General features: G+C 46.1%; 1 protein-coding gene across 1 annotated transcript in view; it reads right to left on the minus strand.

Moving 5' to 3' along the window:
• Positions 1-13058: 13058 nt before the first annotated feature.
• The window catches only part of LOC126535380 (uncharacterized), a 53265-nt gene continuing 41894 nt past the window's right edge, over positions 13059-24429 (minus strand). The window contains exons 3-7 of the mRNA XM_050182264.3: positions 23284-23435; positions 21560-21711; positions 20809-20876; positions 14910-14996; positions 13059-13330 (exon numbers count right to left, since the gene is read on the minus strand). Of these exons, the coding sequence (XP_050038221.3) occupies positions 13191-13330; positions 14910-14996; positions 20809-20876; positions 21560-21711; positions 23284-23435 (599 nt within the window). The 3' untranslated portion in view covers positions 13059-13190. The remainder of the gene's footprint in view (positions 13331-14909; positions 14997-20808; positions 20877-21559; positions 21712-23283; positions 23436-24429) is intronic.

Here is a 24429-nt window from a genome sequence, read left to right on the forward strand (position 1 = left end):
GTCCACGCTACGTAGAAGACGACGACTACGTGCAACTGCGTTTGTTTGTGCACGACAGGACTTGAGTGCGTGCTCACGTGTATATGCTACAATCTGATTATGCTACGTGGTGCGGACTTGTCTCACCTCCTTGACCGTCGGATAGTATCCACATCCAAATTGTGTATTTTCGAAGTGCAATCAATTAGTCTGCCAAGGCGTCTAAGGAGGAGCGGGCAGAAGTGAGTGGGCGCGGGTTAGTGGGCGCGTGGTCTAAGTTTCGCGTGGTTTGAGGGTAGTTGAGCAATCGAAAGTACTCAAGTTGGCGAGACCCGCTGCATACGACAGCGACAAGCAGGGTGCCCAAAGCTCAATTCCTTCGTGGGCGACCGGTGTCGAGCGCGCGTAAGCAGACGATGTTCGGCTTCTTTGGAAGTGTGCAATCATTATCGTAATTCGAAAGCATTTTTTGCTTATTTCAACTTGTATATTGAACTTCGTCAATAAACTCAGTAACATTGGAGAGAAGCGCAGTGATCCGAACACACTTTTTCATTGACGTCAACTACTGGTCAAAAGAAGCCGCGTATGGGAATCCGCTTTATGATAAAGCGCCCAGAAATAAACCCTCCAGAAGAAAATGAGGAGCAGGCTTCCGTTGAAAAGAGACCGTTCGAGAGAAAGGTGACATTGCGCTCCACTTGCGAGCTTCATGCTCCGCGTACCACAGCAAAACCTGGCTGAGATGTTCACAGAAGCGTATACTATTCGCAGGCTATGTTTTTTCACCAAGCCCGCGGAGTGGTTCCGAACCCTTTTAAACTTCTATTCAATTACGGGGCTGTACGTAGCAAAACCACAATAAGATTATGAGACACGCCATACTGGCGGACTCCGGGTTAGTTTTTACACCCTGCGGTTCTTTACCATGCTGCTAAATCTAAGTCCACATGCTCTTTTTTGGTATTTTGATTCTGTCGAAACATGGGCGCCGCGGTTCGGATTGATCAGCCTACCACCTCGAGCAGCGCCATGGCTGCAAAGCTACCGGTGCGGGCAGAGAAGAGTTGATTTGACGTGCCCCGGCTTCCATAGTGTAGCATAGACCTTACGATGCGTTACGGTGCGGCTTTTCGTGTGCACGCCCTGTGTCATTCGTCAGCTTGACACAACTGCATGGCGTGTATTTTTAAGTATAACAGAAGCGTACCTTCAGATTGCCCGCAACCGCTGTCGTGGTTATAGACCTCCTCATCGGGCGTGGAGGAAACTGTGCGCGGCGAGCGTTTCCTCCTCTCTGGCATGGGCGATCCGGCGCGTCGTTGCTTGAAAGTATTGCTGTCACGTGCTGCGGAACGATTTCGATGTTTTAGATTGTACTTTGGGAAATTTACTCAATGTCCGGTCATATAAGGTCTTCAGGGAAGCCTTTCGGTGCATCGGTAACTACAGTACGCGGACATTTCTCTTGCGGGCGCAAAGATGCGACGCCCGTTATCAGCCGCGCTGTCTGTATGTGTTGTGAACTATTTTGCGTACGTCGGTTTTCATTCAATGAAGAGAACCGGCGTCTCCCTATTACCAGCATGAAATGGTAAATCTGCTCGCTATCTGAACGCTTGGCGTAGGGAATAAAACATAAGAGCGCATACTCGTGTACGACCAACCTAAGGCCACCCCGAAACATCTAAGCGACAGGCGCTATCAAATATTTGTGATACACCGGCATACTTCTGACGGATTTCAAGTGTAGTTGGCTTGAAATCACTATATGTCTGCGCTAGCCTCTTGCATGAAGCCGTTGGCGCTGCTCAACACAGCGATCACTGCGGTTGGATAACCAGCATGACACATATATAAGCTATGTGCTTCAGCATTGCCTTCTTGCGCTGTAAAGCCATAATATCCGAGATGGATCGCTTAAAAAAAATGTGATAGCTATTTTTGAGGAGAAAATTTCCGTAACGCGTGTGAATGCGTAGTAGAGAACGGAACGAACACAACAGCAAAAAAATTCGGTTATCATCCTCTTTCTCGAAAAAGAAAGAAAAGCGGGCTAACGCCACAGTACGACCTCGCATAGTTACGCCGCACGACGTTTATAGATCTTTAAACTTTGATGTCGCAAGCGTGGACCATGTGCTATATAGAACAAAGATATCTGAAATCCAGCACTTACCACTACTTAGGAGGGTCTTACAGTTCGTAAATGGTCGCATTGCTGGAGAAGTATAGTTCACACTGTAAGGTATGCTGTTATTACTAACCAAAACTATTTTATTCATGGGTGGAAACCACATGCGCAGAACTAAGTAGGCACGCAATGTAATCTGCAGCTAACAGCATGAACGCTTGTCAAAGTATAACAGCACAGCTAAGAACTATCTTAGCAGGACGGTACTAACGCTGTTACGATCGTCTTGTATTTTTCATTGCTCCTAAACCGCAGCTTAGAAGTAGAGGATAATACTGCAATAAGGTTACACTAGTCAATGTAACTTTTAGAAATGCACAATTGATCTCCGAGGCTGATTGTAGGCTCAAACATGCGCGCACACATCGCGCTGCGTGCTCCGTCCGCCTCAACGCCAGCAGAAAGTCCGACCATACCGGCTTAAACCACTTCAGTACGCCTCTCAGAACCGTTTTTCCACGTAGAAGACGCCACGTCGTGACAACTCGGGCGCGACAACAAACGCCAGAAACTACCGCCGAGCGTACACCTGCCATGCAAAACTGAGCGCTCCAGACTCAAGAATGTCGTCCAGTGTTACTTCATCTTCCGCACGCAACATTTATTTCGAAATAGCCTAGGCGACGTGTTTGGAAAACCTATTTTCTCTTAGCGAGAGCTGGCTGAGCAGATTGTGCGCCCAAGCACAACATCTCCCTGGTCTCGCCAATTACCTGTAAGCATCTAGGGCGCTCGCCGCGGCACTTCATGGAAGAAAGCACCTAGAAACGTGGTACACGCGAGCGGCTCGTGGCGGCGCAGCGGTCGAGCAGCGGGCTTGGGCGTAAATGGAAACACGCGTCGTGGAACGGCTGTTATGCGCTCGTTCCGCGACTGCGTCGGTTCTCCCATTTTCTCGCTACTCTGTCCCTCCTCTCTACCATTGTATCTAGCTTCACTCTCGACTTGCTCGTTAAGAGAAAGGCAAGCGCTGCAGTTTCTCGAATAGATAATAACCGCTATCAAGAGGGTACTGTGGCGGCTCCCTTGGAGGCCAGAGGGCAATTTGCGCATTTGCCGCAGTGCAAGGCCTACACGACCTTTTCCTGCCTCTCACGCTCTTTCCGTGTATATACAAACTCTGAAGTAATCGCCGAAGCGCTGTGTATGAAAGCCACAGCAGCAGTGGAAAAGTCGGAGAAAGAGGCAAAGAAGCCTTCAACATTTTTTTTTTTTTTTTTTTGTAGTACAGTGAGGTCAGCCGACATTGAATGAAAAGGTGGTTAATGCGATTGTATTCTTCGTGGGGGTTCTCAGGTCCCATGTCCGTCGCAGGCGCGGCAAACGTCGCGTCAGGCACACTCGCGTCAAACAGGTTGGGGAGAGGGGAAGCCACCCTTTCGCGCGTGGCGCAATGGCATCGCCAGCGCTATTAGCGCCATTGGTTGTGTGAACTGAGATCACTCTGAGATCGCCCGAGTTCCTTCGGTCACCAGCAAGCGGCGAGCGTGAGAGCCTCCATCGCCGCTCCTGTTTGCCCGCACGTGCTTAATGAATCACGTTGTTGCCGTGGCAGTAGCTGCGGCCGCCTGTATCCTCACCTGGTAGGTCGGATGCTTTTCTTTATCTAGCGGATTATTTTCTTTCATGAAACTTTCAATTATGTCAACTATATAGCTAGCTGGCTTGCTCCTACTGTTAGTTGCATACGTAATAAATGCTTTCCAAGTGTACAAGTGACTGTCGTCTATTGTTTCCTCGATCTAGCACCTAACCGCGGTTGATGGGCAGCCCTGCGCCAACCACTAGGATCGGTGGGCCGAGGCTTAGTGCCGTGGGCACCTCACTCGTATCCCAACATCTTTCAGAACCTCCCTCACTTTCAGGGGACTTTCTATCTAGCCATTTTCCCGCCAGCTTGTGCTGCTGGGTAGCCGATGCCTCAATGGCTATACATTGGGCAGATCTGCTGGCGAACAGAGTTCGAAACGAACCGTCGGACCAACTTAAGCCACTGGGTACGTGTCATCGGGTAAGTGCCACTCTTTCGTGCTAACTAGGTTACTGGGCATAGGCCACTTGGTATGTGCCGCTCTTCAAAGAACCTCATTGTCACCAGCTTGGATAACTGGGTGTGTGCCACTGGGTATGTGGCACTTTTTCACGGCAAGATATGGACACGTGTACTTGTTTATCCTTATCGGGTGACCGCGTTTCACCGTCTTATCGCTCAGTGTGGGACGTGCCTGTAGGTATCGGAAGTCTCTCGAATGCTATCGATTGGTCTGTCCGCTGTCTATTGTCATCGTACTTTGCGTAATCTGATTGCATGTATGCGCGACGGGAATTGTGTAGCACTTCCTGAAAGACACGTGGGAACCAGTGATTACTCTGGAACCTTCAATGACTCTTCTATAAAAGCCAACGCGCTTGACCCGCTTATCAGATGAAAGTGCTTTTCTAAAAGAAGGGTATGCCGAGACGGAGTCAACATTAATACGTAGGAGCCAGGAGGGTAATAAGCACTTGTGTGGTGTAGATCATCGTCGTGAGAGAGAGAAAAAAAACTTTTGTTTTTACGCCAGCGTCCGGCGCAGTCGCTGATCTGTGATATGTCATGGCATGGTGGGCATGGTCAATGTGTTATTGGACAGTTTTAGCGGACCGTTTACGGTGCATGCTAGCCATTTGCGCACAGCCGTTTAGTGTGAACGCTAGCGCACGTGCTCACGGCTCTCATGCCAGTATCGCAACGCAGAATGCTTCCATTGCTTCGTTACAAAGCCGATTCAGCGGAGCGTGAGGGAGCGTCCACTTTGTTTCTCCGCCATTTTGCAGCCACACACATAGTGCGTCGCTCGCTTGTCTGCGAAACACAATTATTAAATTGTGAATTCTACGCAGTTCCTTTCATTGCTTCAGCACGTGGAACGTGAGTGAAACGGAGCCTAAGCACCGCTGTGCTAAAACTTGCAATTAGTGTAGTCAGTGTGCGCAAATGGCGTGCAAGGTAGTAAGGTACTTATCCGAAGTGTTGGCTCACGTAGGTACAACAGATAGAACGTGAGTACCCAGTGGTATCTTGGCGGGAAGAGGAATAAATATTGATTCAAGGAAAATGAAAAAAAAATAATGCAGGTTTGCTTGCTTCTGTCAGGCTGAGCGCCACCACCATCCTGCTGGTGGTGGATTCTCAAGATGCGAATTTGTGTAACCTCGGAGATGGGGTTTCCTGCGAGGTTGAGGTTGATTTGGACAGTATTGCGTGGTCGCGGGACGGCGACTTGCAGCGGAAGACTAGTAGTTCAGACTTGTCTGCTGAGCCTTGGAGACCGCACAGGAGCTTGCACTGTTGGGCGTATCGATGAATGACGTCCACTGCATGCTCGAGCGCATCTTGTTGGCATCCTACCGATGCTTGAATGATACAGATTGTGACATCGTCTGCGTACAGAGCCTGATGTATATATGCCCAGTATGGAGTGCAGCTGATGTTAGAGTCGAATTACAGCAATGTTTAAGAGCGTGTTGGTTGTTTCGACGAGTTAAGAGTGCAGACAAAGTAATCCAATTGTGGCTGATTGGTCGGCGACGAACGCACCGGTGCAATTGTACATATTCTTTCCGCATTTTGTAGCGGTGAGGTTGATAAGAATGACCTGATCAGAGACGTTATAGAAGGCTCCTTTGAAGTCTAGGGCATGGATGGCGTTTGTGCTGGTAGGGGGGGGGGGGGGGAAGCGTTCCAATACCTCCTCTTAGTTGAAGAAAGTAGTGCTGTGCTGATAGATTCGGGTGGAATCCAAGAACTACGGGCTCAGAAAGCTTGCTAGAGAGGACGTCAAGGAGCTGGGCTTTACCTCCTGTCTTGTCTCTGCCCTGTTTGATGTTTTGTGTGAGTTGGTATATAGCTTGCCTTAGCTCGAGCAGTTTGACGAAAAGGTCCGAGATCTCGTTGGGGACTTCCGTGCAATTGTTGTGGAGGTGATGACAGGATTGTGGGGGCCGATAGATTTGGCTTGCAGTTCTTGGGGTAGATCCGTGTCGGGACCTGTGTGTGCATGGAAAATCTTTTTTGTGGTGTGGTTGGTACTCGTCTTTTTTATTCATTTATTTATTAAGTATACTTTTAAGGCCCAAAGGCACTATAGAAAGAACTGGGGGGGGGGGGGAATGGTAAGACGTGCAGCTAAAAAAAAAATATTTCAGGGCATCTTGTCAAGCGATCTTGAACTTGTGGTCATCAGGTCCCTGGATACACTGTTTCCGACTCTCGTGGCCTGCAATGGGTCGTTCCAGAGGGTCAGCCTGTGTTGTTGAGCAGTGTCGTGCGCTCGCGCTCCGTTCATGGTAGTGTTCGGATAAGCCCATGCTGTATCTGGGGCGTTGAAATCTCCCAGTATGACAACTTGGTGGACTTTCATGTGTTTCCTGAGTTCAAGGGCAAAGTGGTCGAATTCCGGAAGTTTATCACGAGGAGGGCTGTATATGCTGGCGATAAAGAGGCTTTCCTGCGTTTTTCTGTCTGCTATGGTCTCCACTAGGGCGTGTTCGATGGGGATGTCTTCTATTTCGTGTTCCAGCGTTGTGAGAGTTTTCTTGGTATGGATGGCAGTGCGTTGAGTTTGTGCATGAGCGGTGTATCCTTGAAGTCGGAAGTTGTGGGTATTGGTTTTCTGTAGTGCAATTACATCAGGGTGGTCCAGTTTGACGAGTTCTTGTAGGTTTGCATACCGGGGGCGGAAGTATCGACAGTTTCATTGCCAGATGCGCAGAGTATTTTTCGGGCTCTTTGTTGTGGTTTAGGTGTCGCCATCATGAGGCTTTTAAGCTTCACAGGCAGCTTCATGGTTGGGTGAGATCGAGCGGAAGGCATTGCGCCTGTTCGTGCGAGCCTTCTTTCTACCCTGCTCGATCGTGCTTAGAAGGCTGTCGAGGTAGGACATGGCGACATAATTGCTCTTTGCGTGTGCTATGAAATTGTTGACCTGGGCTGTTAGGCCGGCAACCTGGCTTGTGAGAGTGGCGACTTGATTTGCGAGGGTGGTGACTTGGGTGTTAAGGGTCGAAATCTTCTCGACGTTAGGCTTGGTGATGTTTTCAATCAGGGCAAGGATGTTCTTTGTCAGGACGTCCTCGAAAGCATGGAGGTGCTTTTGAACTCTAGCTTGGATCGCGGAATCAACTGCCTCCGTGGTTAGCGCTGTAAATGGTTGCTTGCTTCCATGTTCATATTCTTCGCATCTTTGAAATATTCTGTCTATGAGACTTTGTTGATTTTGTAGCTTGCTCTCGAGGGCTCTTACAGCTACCACTTCTGCCGATCCAGCGCTGGCACTGCCTGGGCAGCCGGCCAGTTCAGCGTAATTCAAGCGTTTTCGGGAACGCGATCGCGATCTTGATCGGGATCTTGACGTGGGTCTGTTACTTCTTGCGGTGCTACTGGAGGCGTTACTTGAGTTGGCGGCGCACCCACGGGCCACTTCAGCGTAATTCACGCGCTTTTGGGAACGCGACCGCTATCTTGATCGTGATCTTGACGTGGGTCTGCTAGTTCTAGCGGTGCTACGGGAGGCGTCACTTGAGTTGGCGGCGCATCCACTGGCAGCGCCTAGTTCAGGGAACTCATCACGGATGGAGCTCCATAGACCGTCTCGCTCTTGGATCCTGTTTCGCCATTGCTGTCTTAGTTGGTAAGGTGGTGGGTTGGGCTTGAGCTTTTTCTTGCCTTCTTTCCCAGCCGTTTCGTGTCCTTCTCCGCAAATCTTGCAAGTGGGATAGCAGTCCTGGTTCGGGGGTTGGTTTGTTTTGCCACATTTGTAGCAGCAACTCGGGGTTGGTTTTGGGCAAACGTCTTGACGATGTCCGAAGTTGCCACAGATTCGGCAATACTGAACTGATTTGCGATAGGGCTTGCATTGGTAGTCGCCGCTCTAATAAATGATGCTGTAGATGACGTGGGGGCCCTCAAAATAGATGACCGCCGCCGTGGACTGTCTGAGCACGCGGGCGTTGAGGACTGTATAGCGTGCTGGCACTCAAATTCCATCCATTAGTTTCGCACTGCAAATCTCAGGCGTGATACCGCAGATACCACCTTTGCTGACATCTTCGGGTAGACGAGAGTTGCCTTTTACGTTGTAAATGTTGCCTCCAAGCTGTATGTTAGTGACCTTGGCTAAGTTTTGAGCGTAGTTCTTGTTTGCTGTACTTGCAATGATGAGCTTTCCTTCTTTTTGCATTTTCACTCGCACGTTGTCGTGGAATTCTTTTTGCAATATTCCGCTGGATCTTCCGACTGCGTGAGTCACTGCGACGAGTGACCCTTTGGCGAGTTCAAGGCCAGCTTGTGGGCGGTGGACAATCTTGATGTCGTCCAAAGGTAGCGGTGGCATTCTGAATTTGCGCGGCAGCGGCGGCATGGCTGGCTGTTGTGTAGCTTGGGTCACTGCGGGGGCATTGATGCGCGTGATTTCCTTCTTGCCTTTCCCTTCCCACATCAGCCATTGGTCGTTGAGGTCTATAGTTCTGCCGCTGTTTTTATCGTAGGTCCAAGATTGCATGACGTCGGCTTCTTCCGCTGAGTCTGTATGCATTGCGTTTGTTTCTTCTTGTCATCCGCTTGACGTCGCGTCCGTCGCGGGTGTTTCTTGGCTCGTCTCAAAGTGTACTTGTCTGCCTCAGCGTCTGCAAGCGCCGAGCATCCTCTATGGCTCACAGTGCACGTGCAACGCACATGCGGCAGCGAGCGCTGTCGGCCACCTTTCACGCGCACCGCGTGCCTGTTGCACGTGCGACGGCGGTTCTCCCCGCGGGCCGATGGGGTCTCGCGCGGCGTGAGGCTTAGCAAGGCGCGGGATGGTCGGTGAAGATGTAGCTGGAAATCTTCACCAAAATGCACTCACTGTTAAAGTAGGTGGTATGCGCTGGTTCCTTGGAGCTTGCTGATTCTGTCGGTGCAAAATGAGAGGGCTTAGTGGCCCTTCTGTAGAAATGAGCGCAAGACGCAGGAGCCCATGTGAGGCACGTCAGAACTCCACGGCCCCCTAGCGGAGAGTCCCCTGTCAACTCGGAAAAACAGATTTTTATGACCTCATAGATCAATTGCCAGAGCCCTGCATACTCGTGGGTGATTTTAACGCTCACATGCTTTGTGGGGAGACCCCCGTTGTGACAAGAAAGATTGACTCAGAAAATCATCTTCTGACCTCAGGTGCATGCCTTTTAATTAGAAGGAGCCCATTTATTAGAACTTCCAGGACTACTCGTATTGATCGATAGATCTGGCAAGTGGCTCTGCCTCTCTTCTGCCTCACCTGGAATGAAATATCATAAACAATAATTTTGGAAGCGACCACTTACCCGTAAGTTTAAACTTAATAACGCAGCATGACAACCCTCCCCATATTCCTCGATGCAAATTACCATCGGCTGACTGGGAGCATTTTAAAGAATCAACTTGTTTATCGCGAGATTTTACAAATGATGTAAGTATAGATGACGACGTTGCATATTTTACCGCTGTTATTATTGACGCGGCACAAAAGTTCCTCCGCAAAACAGCTCAGAACCATTCCTTAAATACATGCAGGTGGCAGAACTCAAGTCACTAGGCCATAAATGCTCACCGAGTCAACCGTACAACTGTCATTTTCATATTGCCAAGCTGACAGTTGCCTTTGCGCATGTACAAGCTCTGCACTGGGAGCTGGTGGAATCATGTGTAAGAAGATTAAAAACCTACGCACTGACACACAGTTGACACGCCTCGCACTTTTCAGCTTAATTTGGGTTGCCGGATATCTTCCATTCTCATGGAAAGAAGCTGTTGAAGTCCCGGTCTTTAAAGACGCTAAAGATTCTTCCGAGGTACCAAATTACTGTTCAATAGCGTTCACAAGCTGCTCATGCAAATTCTTCGAAAAATTGGCAAATCATAGTCTTTTCATTGACTTGAATTGAACAAAACGCTTGAGGCTTATCAGTGCGGTTTCAGAGACGGTCAGTCGACTACCAGCCATCCGTGCATGAGGCAAACATTCGCGACACCTTTATCCATAAGCACTATTTTCTTTCCATGTTCTTGGTTATGGAAATGGTGTATGACACAAATTGGTGATATGGTATTTTACGAGGCCTCTCAGAGATCGGTATTCGAGGCAATAAGCTTAACGTAATTGGAACTTACTTATCACATCGTACATGTCGAATTAGAGTTGGCAATGCTCTATCCAGGCCATTTATACAAGAACCTGGGATACCGCAATAGGGAAGTTGTGCCCTTTTTATCGTGAAAATGAATTTTTTTGCGGTCATCTATACCGCACGGCATGTTTTATTCAGTATATGCAATTACGCACAGATAAGATGCAAGTCGTCAAACCTTGCAATTTGCGAGCAACATGTTCAGCGTTGCTTGAACGGATTGTGTAAATAAGCGGAGGAAAACGGCTTTAAGCTGAATCCGCTTAAGAGCTCATGTGGCCTTCTCACACGAAAAGAAGCCTTATTTCCAGAGCCTAATGTAGAACTACACACACAGCGCACACGAGTTGCTGCACAACGCAAATTTTAGGCGTCATTTTAGACTCGAAACTAACCTTCATTCCGCACATGAACCACCTAAAACAGAAATGTCGAAAAACAATGAGCCTTGTTAATATTTCATTACATACAACATGGGGCAGCGACAGGAAGTGCCTCATGAACCTGCGCAAAAGTCTCGTACTTACGGGCTTAGATTGTGGGGCCATGGTGCATCAACCTGCCAGTCCAAAAACCGTGAAGATGCTTGACCCTGTTCACCATCTTTGTATCCGCTTGGCGGTCGGTGCCTTCAGGACAAATCTCGTAGAGAGTCTTCATGTAGAGTCTAATGAAAGGGCACTCCATCTTCAAAGGTCGTACACTAGAAAAATAACTAAGTGCTGCTGTCCATAGTTTGAAATTCAGCATAACGAATAGATTCTAAAGCTTCCTTATAAACATTTCTGCCTATTGGTTGCAATGTCTTGAACTTATGGATGAGGTATCATTCTTTATATTTTCTTTCTCGCGCGGAAAGGAAGTTTGACTGTATTATGTAGAGTTTAGGTTCATCAATGTTATGACCTGGTTGGTTGAAATGCCAGGTGGCCGCTTTCAGAGACTCTTTAGCTGTATCCGCGCGATGTACGTTTAACCTGACGTACCTTGGTTTTCCCGTTTCATCGATATATTGTTTCTTAAAGAAGGAATATTCGAGCATATAAATTATATCGGAACTATAGTGCAAGTAAAGCTAGTTTCGCTTCGTGTGTATAGCTGTTTGCGGTGCTTTTAATTTTAACGTCACTCTAAAGGTGCCCGCATGTACTGCACCTGGGGAGAGAGCATGCTTTTATTACGAGGGAATGATATTGGCTGACTTTTGGGGGCGTAACATGTCTTTAACATTTCTGTGGCGGCGATAAGACACCGCAAGCTTTATTACGATAGCCTATATTCGTCACACGATTTGCAGATGCTTTCAATTCATAATTCAGTGTTGCGCCTGCCTGCAGTCAGCAAATACGTCTGTATACATTATTTACACTAAGTCGCTAAGGCAAGCGATGTACTGTTGACACGCAGGCTATTGTCATGGCGTAGTGTAGACGGACTGTTGACCTGGAATGAATCAGAGCGGCAGAAATGACGCAGGAAAAGAAAAGCCTGACTTTGAGTTTTGACTTTTTTTCTGCTCGTCATACATTGTTTCATGCATGTTTGCTGAAGTCAACGCTGTAAACTCCGAGAAAGAAAATCGACGGATGGTTTACAAACGTTGCTTCCTTCGATGTTTACTCAAATTTATTCCCTCCCATTTATCACTACTAGGGAGATCAACGCTTCATGTTAAACGCATGCTTCTCTTCCACGTTGTGTTCCTGTCAACGCGATAGCGTTAAGGGCACCGTGTCGCAGATAATCCAACGTCGGCGTCCACGGGGTTCTCCGAGAGAGAAACATCATCCCGAACCACGCATCCCGAAACACACAGGCCCTCATCGTGGCGCATAGGCATTGCAGAAATACCTGGTTTTTTCAAAGTGAAATGCGTCAGAAAGTTTGTAAAGTAGGTATTACACAGAACGTAAACATGATAGCGTCGGATTACAATTTAAATGTACCAGAAAACATAAATCTGTTACGCCGAAACTCAAACACAAACCCCTTTTCCAGCCGGCATTTTGAAGTTTGCCGAGGCAGTGCAGTACCTCCGGCATCGGCCCACACGAGAGGCCGCGTTTCTACCAGAAAGCGCGTTTTCGTGCATAGCGTTTGCCTCCAGCGTTTCCCAGTAAACATTGCGGTTACATAAGCCATGTTTAACTAGGAGGCTATGCTGAAGCTGTTGTCGCCTAGAAACGTGAGAAGCAGTCAGGGACCTTTTAATGCTATAGCGTTCCTGTCTTAAAGGCAACCTTAAACATCCTCCAATTTCTACTTCTTTCTCTGCATTAAGCTGCTTTTGGTGTCGATTTCGCATCGAGCCTCTTGTTCTCCTTGTATAATTAGGCACATACCCATTGGCACTCACCCAATCTAGAAGATGGTCTAAGAATGTTCGCATTCTCAGTGCCATATACCCAGTTCCATAACCGAGTGACTCAATTAGTTTTTGCGGACATATACCCAGAAGCACAAGTTGTTTGTTCGGCAACTACACAGTGGCCCAAATTGTTGTATCTTCTGGAATAGGGGCTCCAACCATCGTGCCCTATTTTATTTATATTCAATGAAGTTTTACTCACTCACTCTCCAAAGCAGCTGCAGCTAGCTGCTAACAGCCAACAGCCAGCACTTGTACAGTTGAAGGATTGGCAAAGAAAGGTTCACTTTACTGTATTGGTTGGACATGCGTTGGGAATGGGCGCCAGCGAATTGCCCCTCCCTGATAATTTTCTCTTTGCTGGGACTGTTGAAGAGAATGACTGGCACAATTATTTCATAGACGCATTTATTCAACCTTTCGGAAATAAAGGGCTTAACCTGAATGCACATCCAAGTTTATTGTCTAACTCTCGTTTTCTTCATCGTCGCGACAGAGATCATTGTCGAAGGTTGGAATCCTGACGTCGCAATTCGCTTCGTAGTTCTGCAGGCAGTTCTGAGGAACCTCGTTTGCCACAGACCTCTTGACCCATAACAAACAGTCTGAAAAAAAAAAAAAATCTGACATCAACTTTTTGAAAGCCGCAACCGTTACTGGGAGCAGCAGTACTGCATGTAAACCCAGAAAGTAACTTGCACACATCTTGTGGTATTATGGCAAACCACTACTTAATTTTCAGTAAATACTGCTCTGAACATGTGTAAGTTCATTCCGTGATTGTTAGTTGAGAAAATCATGTTGCACATAGCCAGCATGAACATGAAATGTGAACGTAGAGTGTATTGCGCGTATTCCACAAATGTATTTCTTTTTTTTTTGTCTATATGCGTCATTGCAGTGTATGCAATTTTGAGTATTCTTTACTCGATTTCAAATTTTAGTTAGCAGGTTCGTGTGAGTCCTAGGTTCCTGGACATTAGTACTTTTAGCCCTAAGTTCCTGGTCATTAGTTATCTAAAATAAGTTATAAATGAATATATGAATAAAATTATAATCTCTACCTATGAACTGCGTGATGAGCGTTGCTTTCAGACAATTATTCCTTTCTGATAAACAGAATTATATGCAGAACCTGCTCACATTTGACTCAAGCTGCAGCAGATATACACGGCAATACTTATTGGTTCATCATAAGCCTAGACTACGGCAGAACTTCATAAAGAGCAAAAACGATGCTTTATTCTACGGTAGATCACCCAAGAAGTTACTGAAGAAAAAAATGCAGTGCTGCTGGTTTATAATTCTACAACACGATATCTATATATGTACAAGTGGGTTAAAAGTGGTAGTTTCTCACTATATTACGTAAGTACCCCCACAAACCAGAAAGAAGTCTCTAACTTTCTAACTAAAGTAGTTGTTCTGATTTGTCAGCCTAAAGGGAACGTTTGAGAGAAAATATGCGTGGTTTTATTAGTCAACTTTACTCTGTAAAAAAGGGACAAAACGTTTAGTTTTTGCAGGAACACCTTTGTTACCAGTTGACCACTGGGCTATCTGGCAATGAAACATTGGAGTAACTAGCTTAGTATCTGATAAAGGCAATCTAATGTCTCTTTTTCACAAGGCCCAGAGCACAGCTTCTCTTGCTCTTATCCAAATTTAAGAACCTTGCACTCTCCCTTATCTTCATGGCTTTGCTCGTGAGCTTTATGAGCAATGAAGAAAAAAATGAAAAAAAAAGCGTAAAATTCTTTACTGGCAGTTATTCAATGTAATAATGTCTTTCGGCTGTGTATAAGCGCCCTGCAATGTTGTTTCATGCTGGTTGCACCGCAGAAAGCTTCGGCCATTTCGGCCATTTTTAAGATAGCAGTCGTATAAACGTTTAAGATTTCATTCACCGTTTGCGCTGCCTCCTTCTCTTGTGTGTTTATGCACTTGTTTACAATGTAGACAGAGCCAGGTTTAACCAGCTAAGCTGTCCATATTCCGGAGTTCATTTTCTTTCCAATAGGAAAAGGCAACCAGAGTTGCTCGCGGCAATGACCATAGTATACCTAATTTATATTTTCTACCTAAGCTGCGCATTATTTCCTTCGGCATATAGCACACTGTATTTATTATATCGAAAATATGCAGGAATTTGTGCTTTGCCGAAATAGTAAGAAGACAGCTTACGATCGTGGTCGTGGTATCTGACTGTCATAACCATGCAGTTCTCGTAGTCGGTGTAGTGATGGTAGCCGGTGTAGAGCCGACTACTGTCTGGAAACAAAGCAAAACAAAATATATGCTTATGAGATAACAAACAATTCCTGGTGGGATTCGCTTTAGGACAGCACTCATAATTTGTATTGCATCAAGCATGGATGAAAGTTGTCACCACTCAAATGGCCTAAATTATTTTGACAAGTGCTGAAGTTTATCATTTGCGGCGCGAATATGACACTCAAAATGCGCAGGTTTATCGCTCATGCCGTATTTCTAATCTGAGATATTTAGATTTCTACTTCTAATTTTGTCAAGATTAGATGCTATGATTTTATGGCATTTCTTAGGTCTCATTGGTTCAACCTCTCGTGTTGACTCAAGTGAGACAATAGTTGAAGCAACCCGACACCCGTACTACAATGTTCTTGCAAACAGCAGAATAGATATCCGGGGCGAAGTTTCAGTAGGTTATTATAGATTTCTGGGGGAAAAAGATGCGCGATAAGCATCTTCAGTGGTAACTCAGTACACTAGGTTCTTTATTTCTGCAACAACTTGGAGTTTGCGTTCTGATATCAGTTGAAAAGCAATAAATATAGGTTGATAAGCGAAACAATTGCTGCGGATAACCAAGTTTGTCATGAAGCGCACAGGTGCAGCTTTGCATGTCTGCCATCGGGCTACAGGATATGGAAAGTACTGGATGTCTAAATATTTCTTTACTTACTAGGAATTATTTGAATCCAACTAAAACTACGACAAACGGGCTTTCACATTATGTTTTCCGTTAAATTACTGTTGGTGACATTTGGGTGCACAAGTCACTTCGCGCCTATCAGCATATTGCCCTAACATGTATACCTACCGTGGAGAGCATAAGAGTATAAATGTGGAGAACACATTTCACTTAACGTATTATCCTGAAAATATTCATAACTGCACGCAACGAAGTCGCACGGAGTCCCACAAGCGCGAAAGTTCACGCCGAGTTCATGAAGATTAGGACGCTCTCACTGGCTTTCGCATGGATTTCCACTTATTCTCTCGGCCCAACTTCTCTCTTCACTATAGAAGAAGAACGCAACAGGGCTATTATTTCACCGTCAATTTACCCTCAGTGGTTCAGTGAGTAGTTTCCACGGGAACGTTTTTATCTGCAATCGAGTACTCGCTCTCACGGCCACGCACAATGCGACTTCAAAGCCGCAAGAGCAAGCACCGCCTTCTGGAGGAATACTTTGCAAGACAGTGCAAGGTTAGGACACGCCCTTTTCTCCGTGCCCTTTGACGTGATCCTGCCTACGCTGTCTTCTATGCACGGGGAGTATGTAAAGCCGCGATGAAAAGATTAAGGACAAATGGTCTTGAGAAAAAGATTTCTTCGCAGCCTGGCCACGCCGGGTGAATTAACCCAGTACTGCCTAAGTGCGGGCATTTGACAAAGAAAATTTGTTGAAGCAATTTCAGATTGCATTACTGAACAAGAAGAAATTTTAATCTTTTGCTGATGCTGCGGTCTGTATAAACTATTGCTCATGGCTGTACACTGCGTTGGTCCTTTCCGAAAGAAAAGCAGGGAACAGGTGTCTAGCAGTCGCTGGTACTCACGCGTGGTCTTAAAACGCTAGGCCGCACTCCTCCGGCGGCTGATGCAGACGGTCATTGCCTCGCGCTCTCGCTACCAGTTCCTTTAGTCAGCGCAAGAGTACGCAGCAGCAAAACCAGGGGATAGAGTGCAGTGCATTCTTCCATTCGTGTTGTGTCGGGGCAAGCACTTCCTCCAGAAGTGCTTGCCCCGGGCCCCGCCCGTTCTCCGCAGCGACGTGATATCGTCGACAATATTACATGATATCGTCGACAGTTTTGCAGCACACTGCCGTTTGATTTTGAAATTATTTGCTCTTAAATTAGATACTCTTACACTGACATGGCTTCGCAATTTCCTTTCTAATCGTCCGCAATTCCCAGCAGTTGTTATTTTTTCCTCTCCTCTTTGCACGTTACTTCAGGTGTACTTGGGCAGCGTTCACACGTGCGCATTTTAGCAGATGACTGCATTCTTTATCATCCCATTAAATGTGCCTATGATCACACAATCCTCCAAAAAGATCTAGACCTTATTTCTCTTTGGTGTAACATTTGGCTAATGGAGCTTAACGTTTGTAGATGTAAAATTATCTCTTTTAGCGACAAGGTTACTAAATCTACGTTTATTTATCACATAAATAACATCAACATTTTGCATGACACTCTACATAAATATCTTGGCGTTCACCTAACTTCGGCTTTTTCGTGGTCAAGGCACATTGCATACATATGCGCCAATTCTTCGAGATCATTAGGGTGCATATGACGCAAGTTGCAGAATTCTACTACAGACATTCGTAAACTAGCTTATCTAAAATTTGTCGTACCTCAGCTGGAATACGCCGCATACGTCTGGTCTCTCCATCAGAAATACTTGATCGAAAAGCTCAAATCTATGCAGAATTGCGCTGCGTGTTTTATTTCACGTTGTTATGACTATAAGAAAAGCATAACACAAACTAAACTCTACTTCTCACTACAGCCCTTTTATTACCGTCGTGATATAGCCCTGCTATCATTATTTCATAAATATGTTCATAATATAGCACCATCAGCTCTGCCTCTTGAAGCTCCTCATTACAGGTCCCACCGACTGTACAATCAGTTCAATTTCATGCGCACTACGGAAAGACTAATTCATTTACCTACTCCGCTCTTTCAAGAGCCCTTCGCATTTAGAGCAATCTTTGTAACATCATCGCTTATGAGAGTGACCAGGAAAATTTCCGGCTTCTTCTAACAACGCATCTTTCAAAGTCTGCATAACCTAACGTGTTATATTTTCTTGAGTTTCCCGTTATTATTGTGCTACTATCCCTTAAATACTGTTTGTTAGAACCAAGTATGTTCCGCTCACTCTGCATCTCCATTGATAATATTTTACTTTGTGAAAGTTTCTTGTTCACTGACCTCTTGCGTTCAGAAGCATACAGTTTGTCCTTTGTACAATTTTAACACAACATTACTGAATGTTCGCTCATTTTTTACACTGTATTTTTATAAGTATTCACATATGTATTCTAATTATTGTATAATTTTTTAGTGCACTCTCCCCCCTTACACAATCCCTCTAGGCGCCTGCAACGTATATTTAAATAAATAACTAAAAAATAAACAAATAAACAAAAAAAGAAAAAAGAAATAATGTGGATTGACGCCGGTGCTTTAATGCAAACAAGTCTCTTGAGGCGCCTTCGTCGTCACAAAGGCTGGCAGTTTCGTATCCCCAATGACCACAAGCTACCTTCCACAGCCATTCTATCATCAAGTGCATATTACTCGGTGTGGCAACTCCGTGAGGTCTTCTCCATCGCGGAATATACTATGACCATACACTATGTTGAGACAACCTAAGCTGCAGCACTAATTCCCTGAGCAGTATTGACGTAATTACTGAACTTCAAAAGCCAACGTTCCTTTTTCTGATAAGTTGTTGCATTCTCTTGCCTCCAGTTCTCCAGAAGGTGTCTCTTTCACAAAGCATAGTACCACGGTCTGCTGCAATATTGCATTCGGGCGCCCACGTAAGTACGTTCCTTCGTCCCACCATCATGCTTTGTTCCAGTCCCTCTACAACTATCTCACCCAGGCGATTTGACTCGGAGCACACGTGCTCTCCTTGCAATAGAGCGAAACTGCACCGTCACGATAAGGCCCAGACTAATAAACATTGCCTCCTCTCGACTTGTTTAGATAACACGCTTGTGGGCATAATGGGCTCTCTGGCACTTTCCCTTGGTTACACTTATCTGCTCACGTATGTCGGCAGGTTTACCCGTTGGCCCAAAGCTTTCATAATACCCGACATCGGCGCTTACACAACAAGCCGCGCCTTGCTGCCTACATGGGCTTACCATCCGGTTTCCAACTGTCTTCAGGAGCTCTCGCACCGACACTGAAGGCTGCTCTCGCCACCCACCTCTGCCCACCTGAGTGATTGTAGCGCCTTCACATCGTCGTGCTTAATCTGCACACCATTCTACGGCCTGAGTTTTCATGCTTTGTTGTGGAGCTCGTCTGAGGTGTCTACCGACCAATCTCGTTGAGTTTGCGTCATCCCAGTCCATTTTGGACACAATATCTTTCTTGCACTAGTTGTTATCTACGATTCCCTTCCCCAACAACCCACCACGGCGAGCATCCATATATTCGCACGTACACTCTTAGGGAAAGTGACACCTTTTGGGGTGTATCCCTGCCACACAACAACAATCGTCATTTGTCTTGCTTGCGTTTCCTTGAAAGCGCCACGCCCGCTACTTTCCTGTCGGGAATGCTACGCCATGCTGATAACGCAGATGCCGTTCGTTACTGGAAAGTACCGGGCTCGCCGCGTTAAAGAAAAGAAATGCGGACAAGACAGATGACGATTACTGTTGTGTGGAAAAAGGGCGTAGTTTTGCTTAAGAGTGTAAAACTGCAGAAGCTAATACAACATTCCAGCTTCTCTACGTACAGCTTCGCGTTTGCGTCATTTTCATGCGTATCGACGCCCCACATTGTACCCAGCCGCCACATTACGACGGTCTTGATAACACCATCTCCTTTAAGAGCCTGAAATACGCCGCCATTATGGCTGCCTTACCGAAGAAACACGACAGCCTCGTTTTGGGTGAACATGATCGTTTCCTTGCCCGGGAGAGAGAGAGAGAGAGAGAGAGAGAGAGGGGCTCTTTATTAGAAAACCAGATAATTTTGCCGGCGCGTATATAACCGCTGGCATGCTGCTCTGTATAGGGATGGGGAATGGGATCAAACATTCCAGAGCAGAGTGGAAGAAAAAGAGAATAAAAATAAATATGCAACATCCGAGTGGACCTGATACTAATATTTGCAGGTGACATGGCGGGTAAATTTAGGCTTTTGCAAATAAAGTGTGCAATCTTTAAAGCTTTCCTATTAGACCAATTTCTGACAGGTATTTGAACAATAAATCCAAAACCCGTCGCTGTTTTGACGGGCCGGTGATTGGACCGGGGCTCCTATGTGGTCCCTTCTTCCTTGCAGCGGCGGCGTGTCTGCTCGAGAAGAGCGCGGCTGGGGGAGCGTGCCGAAGGAGCAGTGACTTTTGTTGTCACGTTTCATGAAGGACGCTGTTCGTCGGCCTTCTGTCTGTCTGGAGTCGCGACAAAATAAAGGAGCTAGATGTAACACAATGTGTTCGATAGAGTTCCTTCTCTCTCTTTTGTTACATTGGGCCCTGCTCATTCTTGCGGCCCGGTGCTGGGTGCGCTTCGGGGGCTAAGGGCGTGCGACGCGCAGCACTAGTATTCGCACGGCCACTGCTGACGTGATCCCGCGGCCAGCAACCTCAAAACCAATCTGATCTGTACCCTTGATAGTGCTGTATATCTACCAGAACTTTATATAGTGTAATCAATGCTAATGAGTGTCAGGGCAATCTGTTTAAGCTCTATCTATCTCTCTCTCCACACACACACACACACACACACAAACACGCACGCACGCACGCACACACACAAACACGCACACACACACGCACACACACACACACACGCACACACACGCGCGCACGCACGCGCGCACAGACACACACACACACACACACACACACACACACAGACACACACACGCACACACATATATATATATTGGCATAGAACACCTTAAGCGGTGGACCATACGAAAGAAACTGTGTTATAATTTTAGTCAATACTGTATGTTCAATAAAATATTTGCTATTATATACAAGCCTCTTTAGCGCTTTTTTTGCTCAATTGCTAAATACAAACCATTCTATTAAGGAAGTTGCACTTACCACCATCTACAAAATAGGTTGTCTGATCAGTAACGTTTCCTGCGGTAATGTTGAAAACAACAGTCCTCCTGTTGTAAAAGAATGCATCAAGTTATTCCCAGTCAAAAAGAAAGAATCTGCAAGTAAGGCGATTTTGATCATTCTTCAAACAGCGTGAACAGAATAGCACTATAAACTGTATTACCTGCGCGTGAACGATGGCGTGAAAAGCGCTGACGAATCGCATGTGCGAATTTCTTGTGTTATAATCAATGACTTTTTCGCTAAGTTTCACCCATGTGCGTCAGAACACACAGCTATGATAGGCAGCACTGCTCGCCGATGTCATTTTGATTAACAAAAGTGCCAGTGAATTCGTTTGACGAACGATTTCGCAGGGCCACCAAATTTTTGACACAGGGTGCTACAGTATCGACTAGATAAAGTCAAGACGTATTGGTTATAGAACTTCATATAGTCAGTGGAGTGTGCCAAAAGAATTCCTAACACAGATCACTTCGTTGTAAGCGTCACACACCGCACCATTACAATAAAACCGAGACGAAATCACTCATATGTTATGCAAGTCAGAAGAAGTATTTTAATGATTGGAAATGTAGAGAGGTCGGCCGGATAATGGAGCATCTGGCCTGCTACTCTACGTAAGGGAAGGGGAAGAGGGGAAGAAAAGTCAATTCTCTCTAGAGATGTTTGTTGTAGATGCGTTGGAATGCACTCCCAAGAAAGTAGGGAGCACATAATGTTCGTTTACCTCTCTGTACCAGCATGACCTCTGAGTGGCCACACATAAGTAGCCGTCTTGGCTTCCAAGTTGAAGCTTGTACGTATGCCAGTCAGACACTTGAAGGACGAATCATTTGTCGATGTGTAGATGGCTACCACCTTCGGAAAAGCGCCTATCATCTGCATACGAAAAACACGGAGAATGCTGAGCATGACTTCTGTATTCATAATAAAAGGTTCGCAGGGTAAGCATACCAATTATTATACTAACGCTTTCGCTAGTCTGTATCAAGTTGATCATGAGCAACATTTAGAAGGATATCATACTCACATACATATCACATTCCTATTGTGCCAAAATGGCACATTTCTTTCGTTGCCAGCTTTTTCAAAGCGAAATCAGAGACGCATTTTTATGTCAGAGAGAAAGTTCACATACGCGTGAAGGACTTCTTGGTCAGGCTTACTAAATAATGTGCAAATAACGGAAAAGCATAAGCGTAAGGTCACCTGCGAAATCAATAGCGACATAATTTTACAACGCAGCATATGATGTCGAACGTCTCAAAATGGGTGCCTGTTGCCACATTCCTACTCAGAAAACTTGCATGAGCACTGAGCGACATTGATTCTGTAATGCCAACCTTTGCAGTCAAGTAGTTCTGTAAGAAGTCATTGTGGCAATGTTCTTGATCGTTAAATTGTCAATTAGGTATCGCGTAACTCTTAATAAACGCCAACTCTAAAATTTGCTGAAGCTCTATTTCCTCACAGATCCTTTATTCCAGCATACAAAGTCAAGGGGTCGTTCTATGTCAGTGATTGTGGCCTACCTGCGATGTTGACGAAGTCCTAAACCACTCACTTGGTATTTGCACCGACTTCACATCCGCAAGGTATGCTTTGAGTAACGCTCCGAACAGCCTACACGACACTCGACTTTAGCTTTTGGATGACCGTGGGTCGTGGCAGTGTTCTGGATCTCAACGGCGCCGGCCTAAAGCGCCTATTGCATAACTGCATTTCTGCAGGAGGCAGGTCTCAATCACGCTATGTGAACATCGGCGGAACATCTGCCTCTCTGACCGTGCTTTTGGGGAGCTAGAATTGTTCCTTGCCCTGGTCACAGTACATAAACGCAACAGTAGATAGGATAAATCATCCTATCTGTTTTTCTGTGCTTGTGTGTAACACTCCTATTTAGAGTGCGAAGGCCAGGGCAACATAACGTCCATTCCACCGTTACCAGTCGAAGCTTTTATTTTTCATCGAGCTTTGGTGAACGTGACATGTTAACATAATCACGAGTGAATCAATCATGGCAATAAGTAATAGAAACCGTGGGAATTATCTAACTCCTGACACTTCGTGAGCCAAAACCTTGATCTGATAGTGAGGCACACTGCAGTGGGGGCCTCCTGCTTAACCGTGACCAAATAGTTTTTTTAACCTGCTCTTTAATAAAAGTGCACCAGCGATTTCGCATTTCGCTCACATCCAAATTCATCCGCCGCGACCAGGTTTGAACCCGCGACCTCGACCTCAGCAGCGAAACGCCAGAGCTTCTATACTACTTCGGCGGTGCAGTACAGGCAACCAACCACGAAAGCAAGTATCAGTAAAAGCTAAAGTGCGGCAGGAGCTGCTGCGGTTGAGAGTCGTGCTGAAGTTATGCTTCACTGACCCAGCATAATGGTTTTGTTAGTCCTTTGAGAAAGCTCTCTCACATTATTTAAGCAAATGAATGCTCACCCTAAAGCTGTCAAGCCGTTCCCGGTGATTGTTCGCTGTAGGAATCACCGTTGCCAGTCCGAGAAGGAGAAGAACAGCTCCAAGCCTCAGCCAACTCATGTTGAGGTTGTCAGTGGTGCTCGCGTTGAGGACAGCAGTGCCGCTCTGTACTACTATGGACACAATACGAGCGGCGCATCTTTTATGCTGAAACGTCTGAACGCAATCTCGTCCAAAAACAAGTAATCCGGGAGATGAAAGCGCAGAGAAGAACGTACGTAGACGCTCGGTGATATTTGAAAAAACTCTCGTCTTTGCTTTTTGCGTTTATCCTCCCTATCGACTGACTTCTTGGATCGCTGAGCTGGCAGCTGACTGTTGGCTTTTCGTCTTATCTCTGCTACGCTTGTCACTTGAGAGGACAGGTCAAGCAACATAATATACACTTAAAGCAACCGCTGGGACTTCATTTATCTTTGCAGGGATACCCGGCCTGACTTTCTTACTTATTTTCGTTTCACTGGTCCCTGTGAGACCATGATGAAAAGCAAAGCAATAAAACAGGTTACCCGCTTCCACTTTCAGTAGTAGCCAACAACTTCTTCACAGTCGCTTCGGATCACACACGTTTGCCAGATGACAGTAGGTTGGTTACTTGGTTTGTTGGTCGAAACTTCTCACGAGCGCTTTAGAAAAGCGGAACGGCAGAAACACAGACAAGTCACTGAATAATTGTCTGTCCTGTGACTACATCTACGTTACATTATATCGTCGTGCATTATTCGACTGGTTCATAGTGCATTAGAGTACTGCACCTGTCATGCTGCCATTAACCCTCCGTGATAGCTGAGTGTATGTCGCACTGCGCAGATGAACTAGAGGTAGTGGGCTCGATCCCGGAGTGGTGGCCATGTTCCCATATGGGCGGAATGCAGAAATGCTCGCCTACCGAGCGCTGAGTCCATGGCAAAGAATCTGACAGAGCCAGAATGATTCCGGAGTCCTCGAATGCGGCCTTCCTCGTAAATATATCGTAAGTTTGGCAGGTGAAACCTCATTATTTGTGTCATATTCAGTGAAGACACCTGAAAAATTTTTTTTGGTAGACACAGGCTGTATCATAATCTTTAAAACGGGCGCCATATCATTAGGTTTCGTTGAAAGCGC

This window comes from Dermacentor andersoni, chromosome 7 (assembly GCF_023375885.2).
Source record: "Dermacentor andersoni chromosome 7, qqDerAnde1_hic_scaffold, whole genome shotgun sequence".
In the NCBI taxonomy this organism is placed as follows: Eukaryota; Metazoa; Arthropoda; class Arachnida; order Ixodida; family Ixodidae; genus Dermacentor; species Dermacentor andersoni.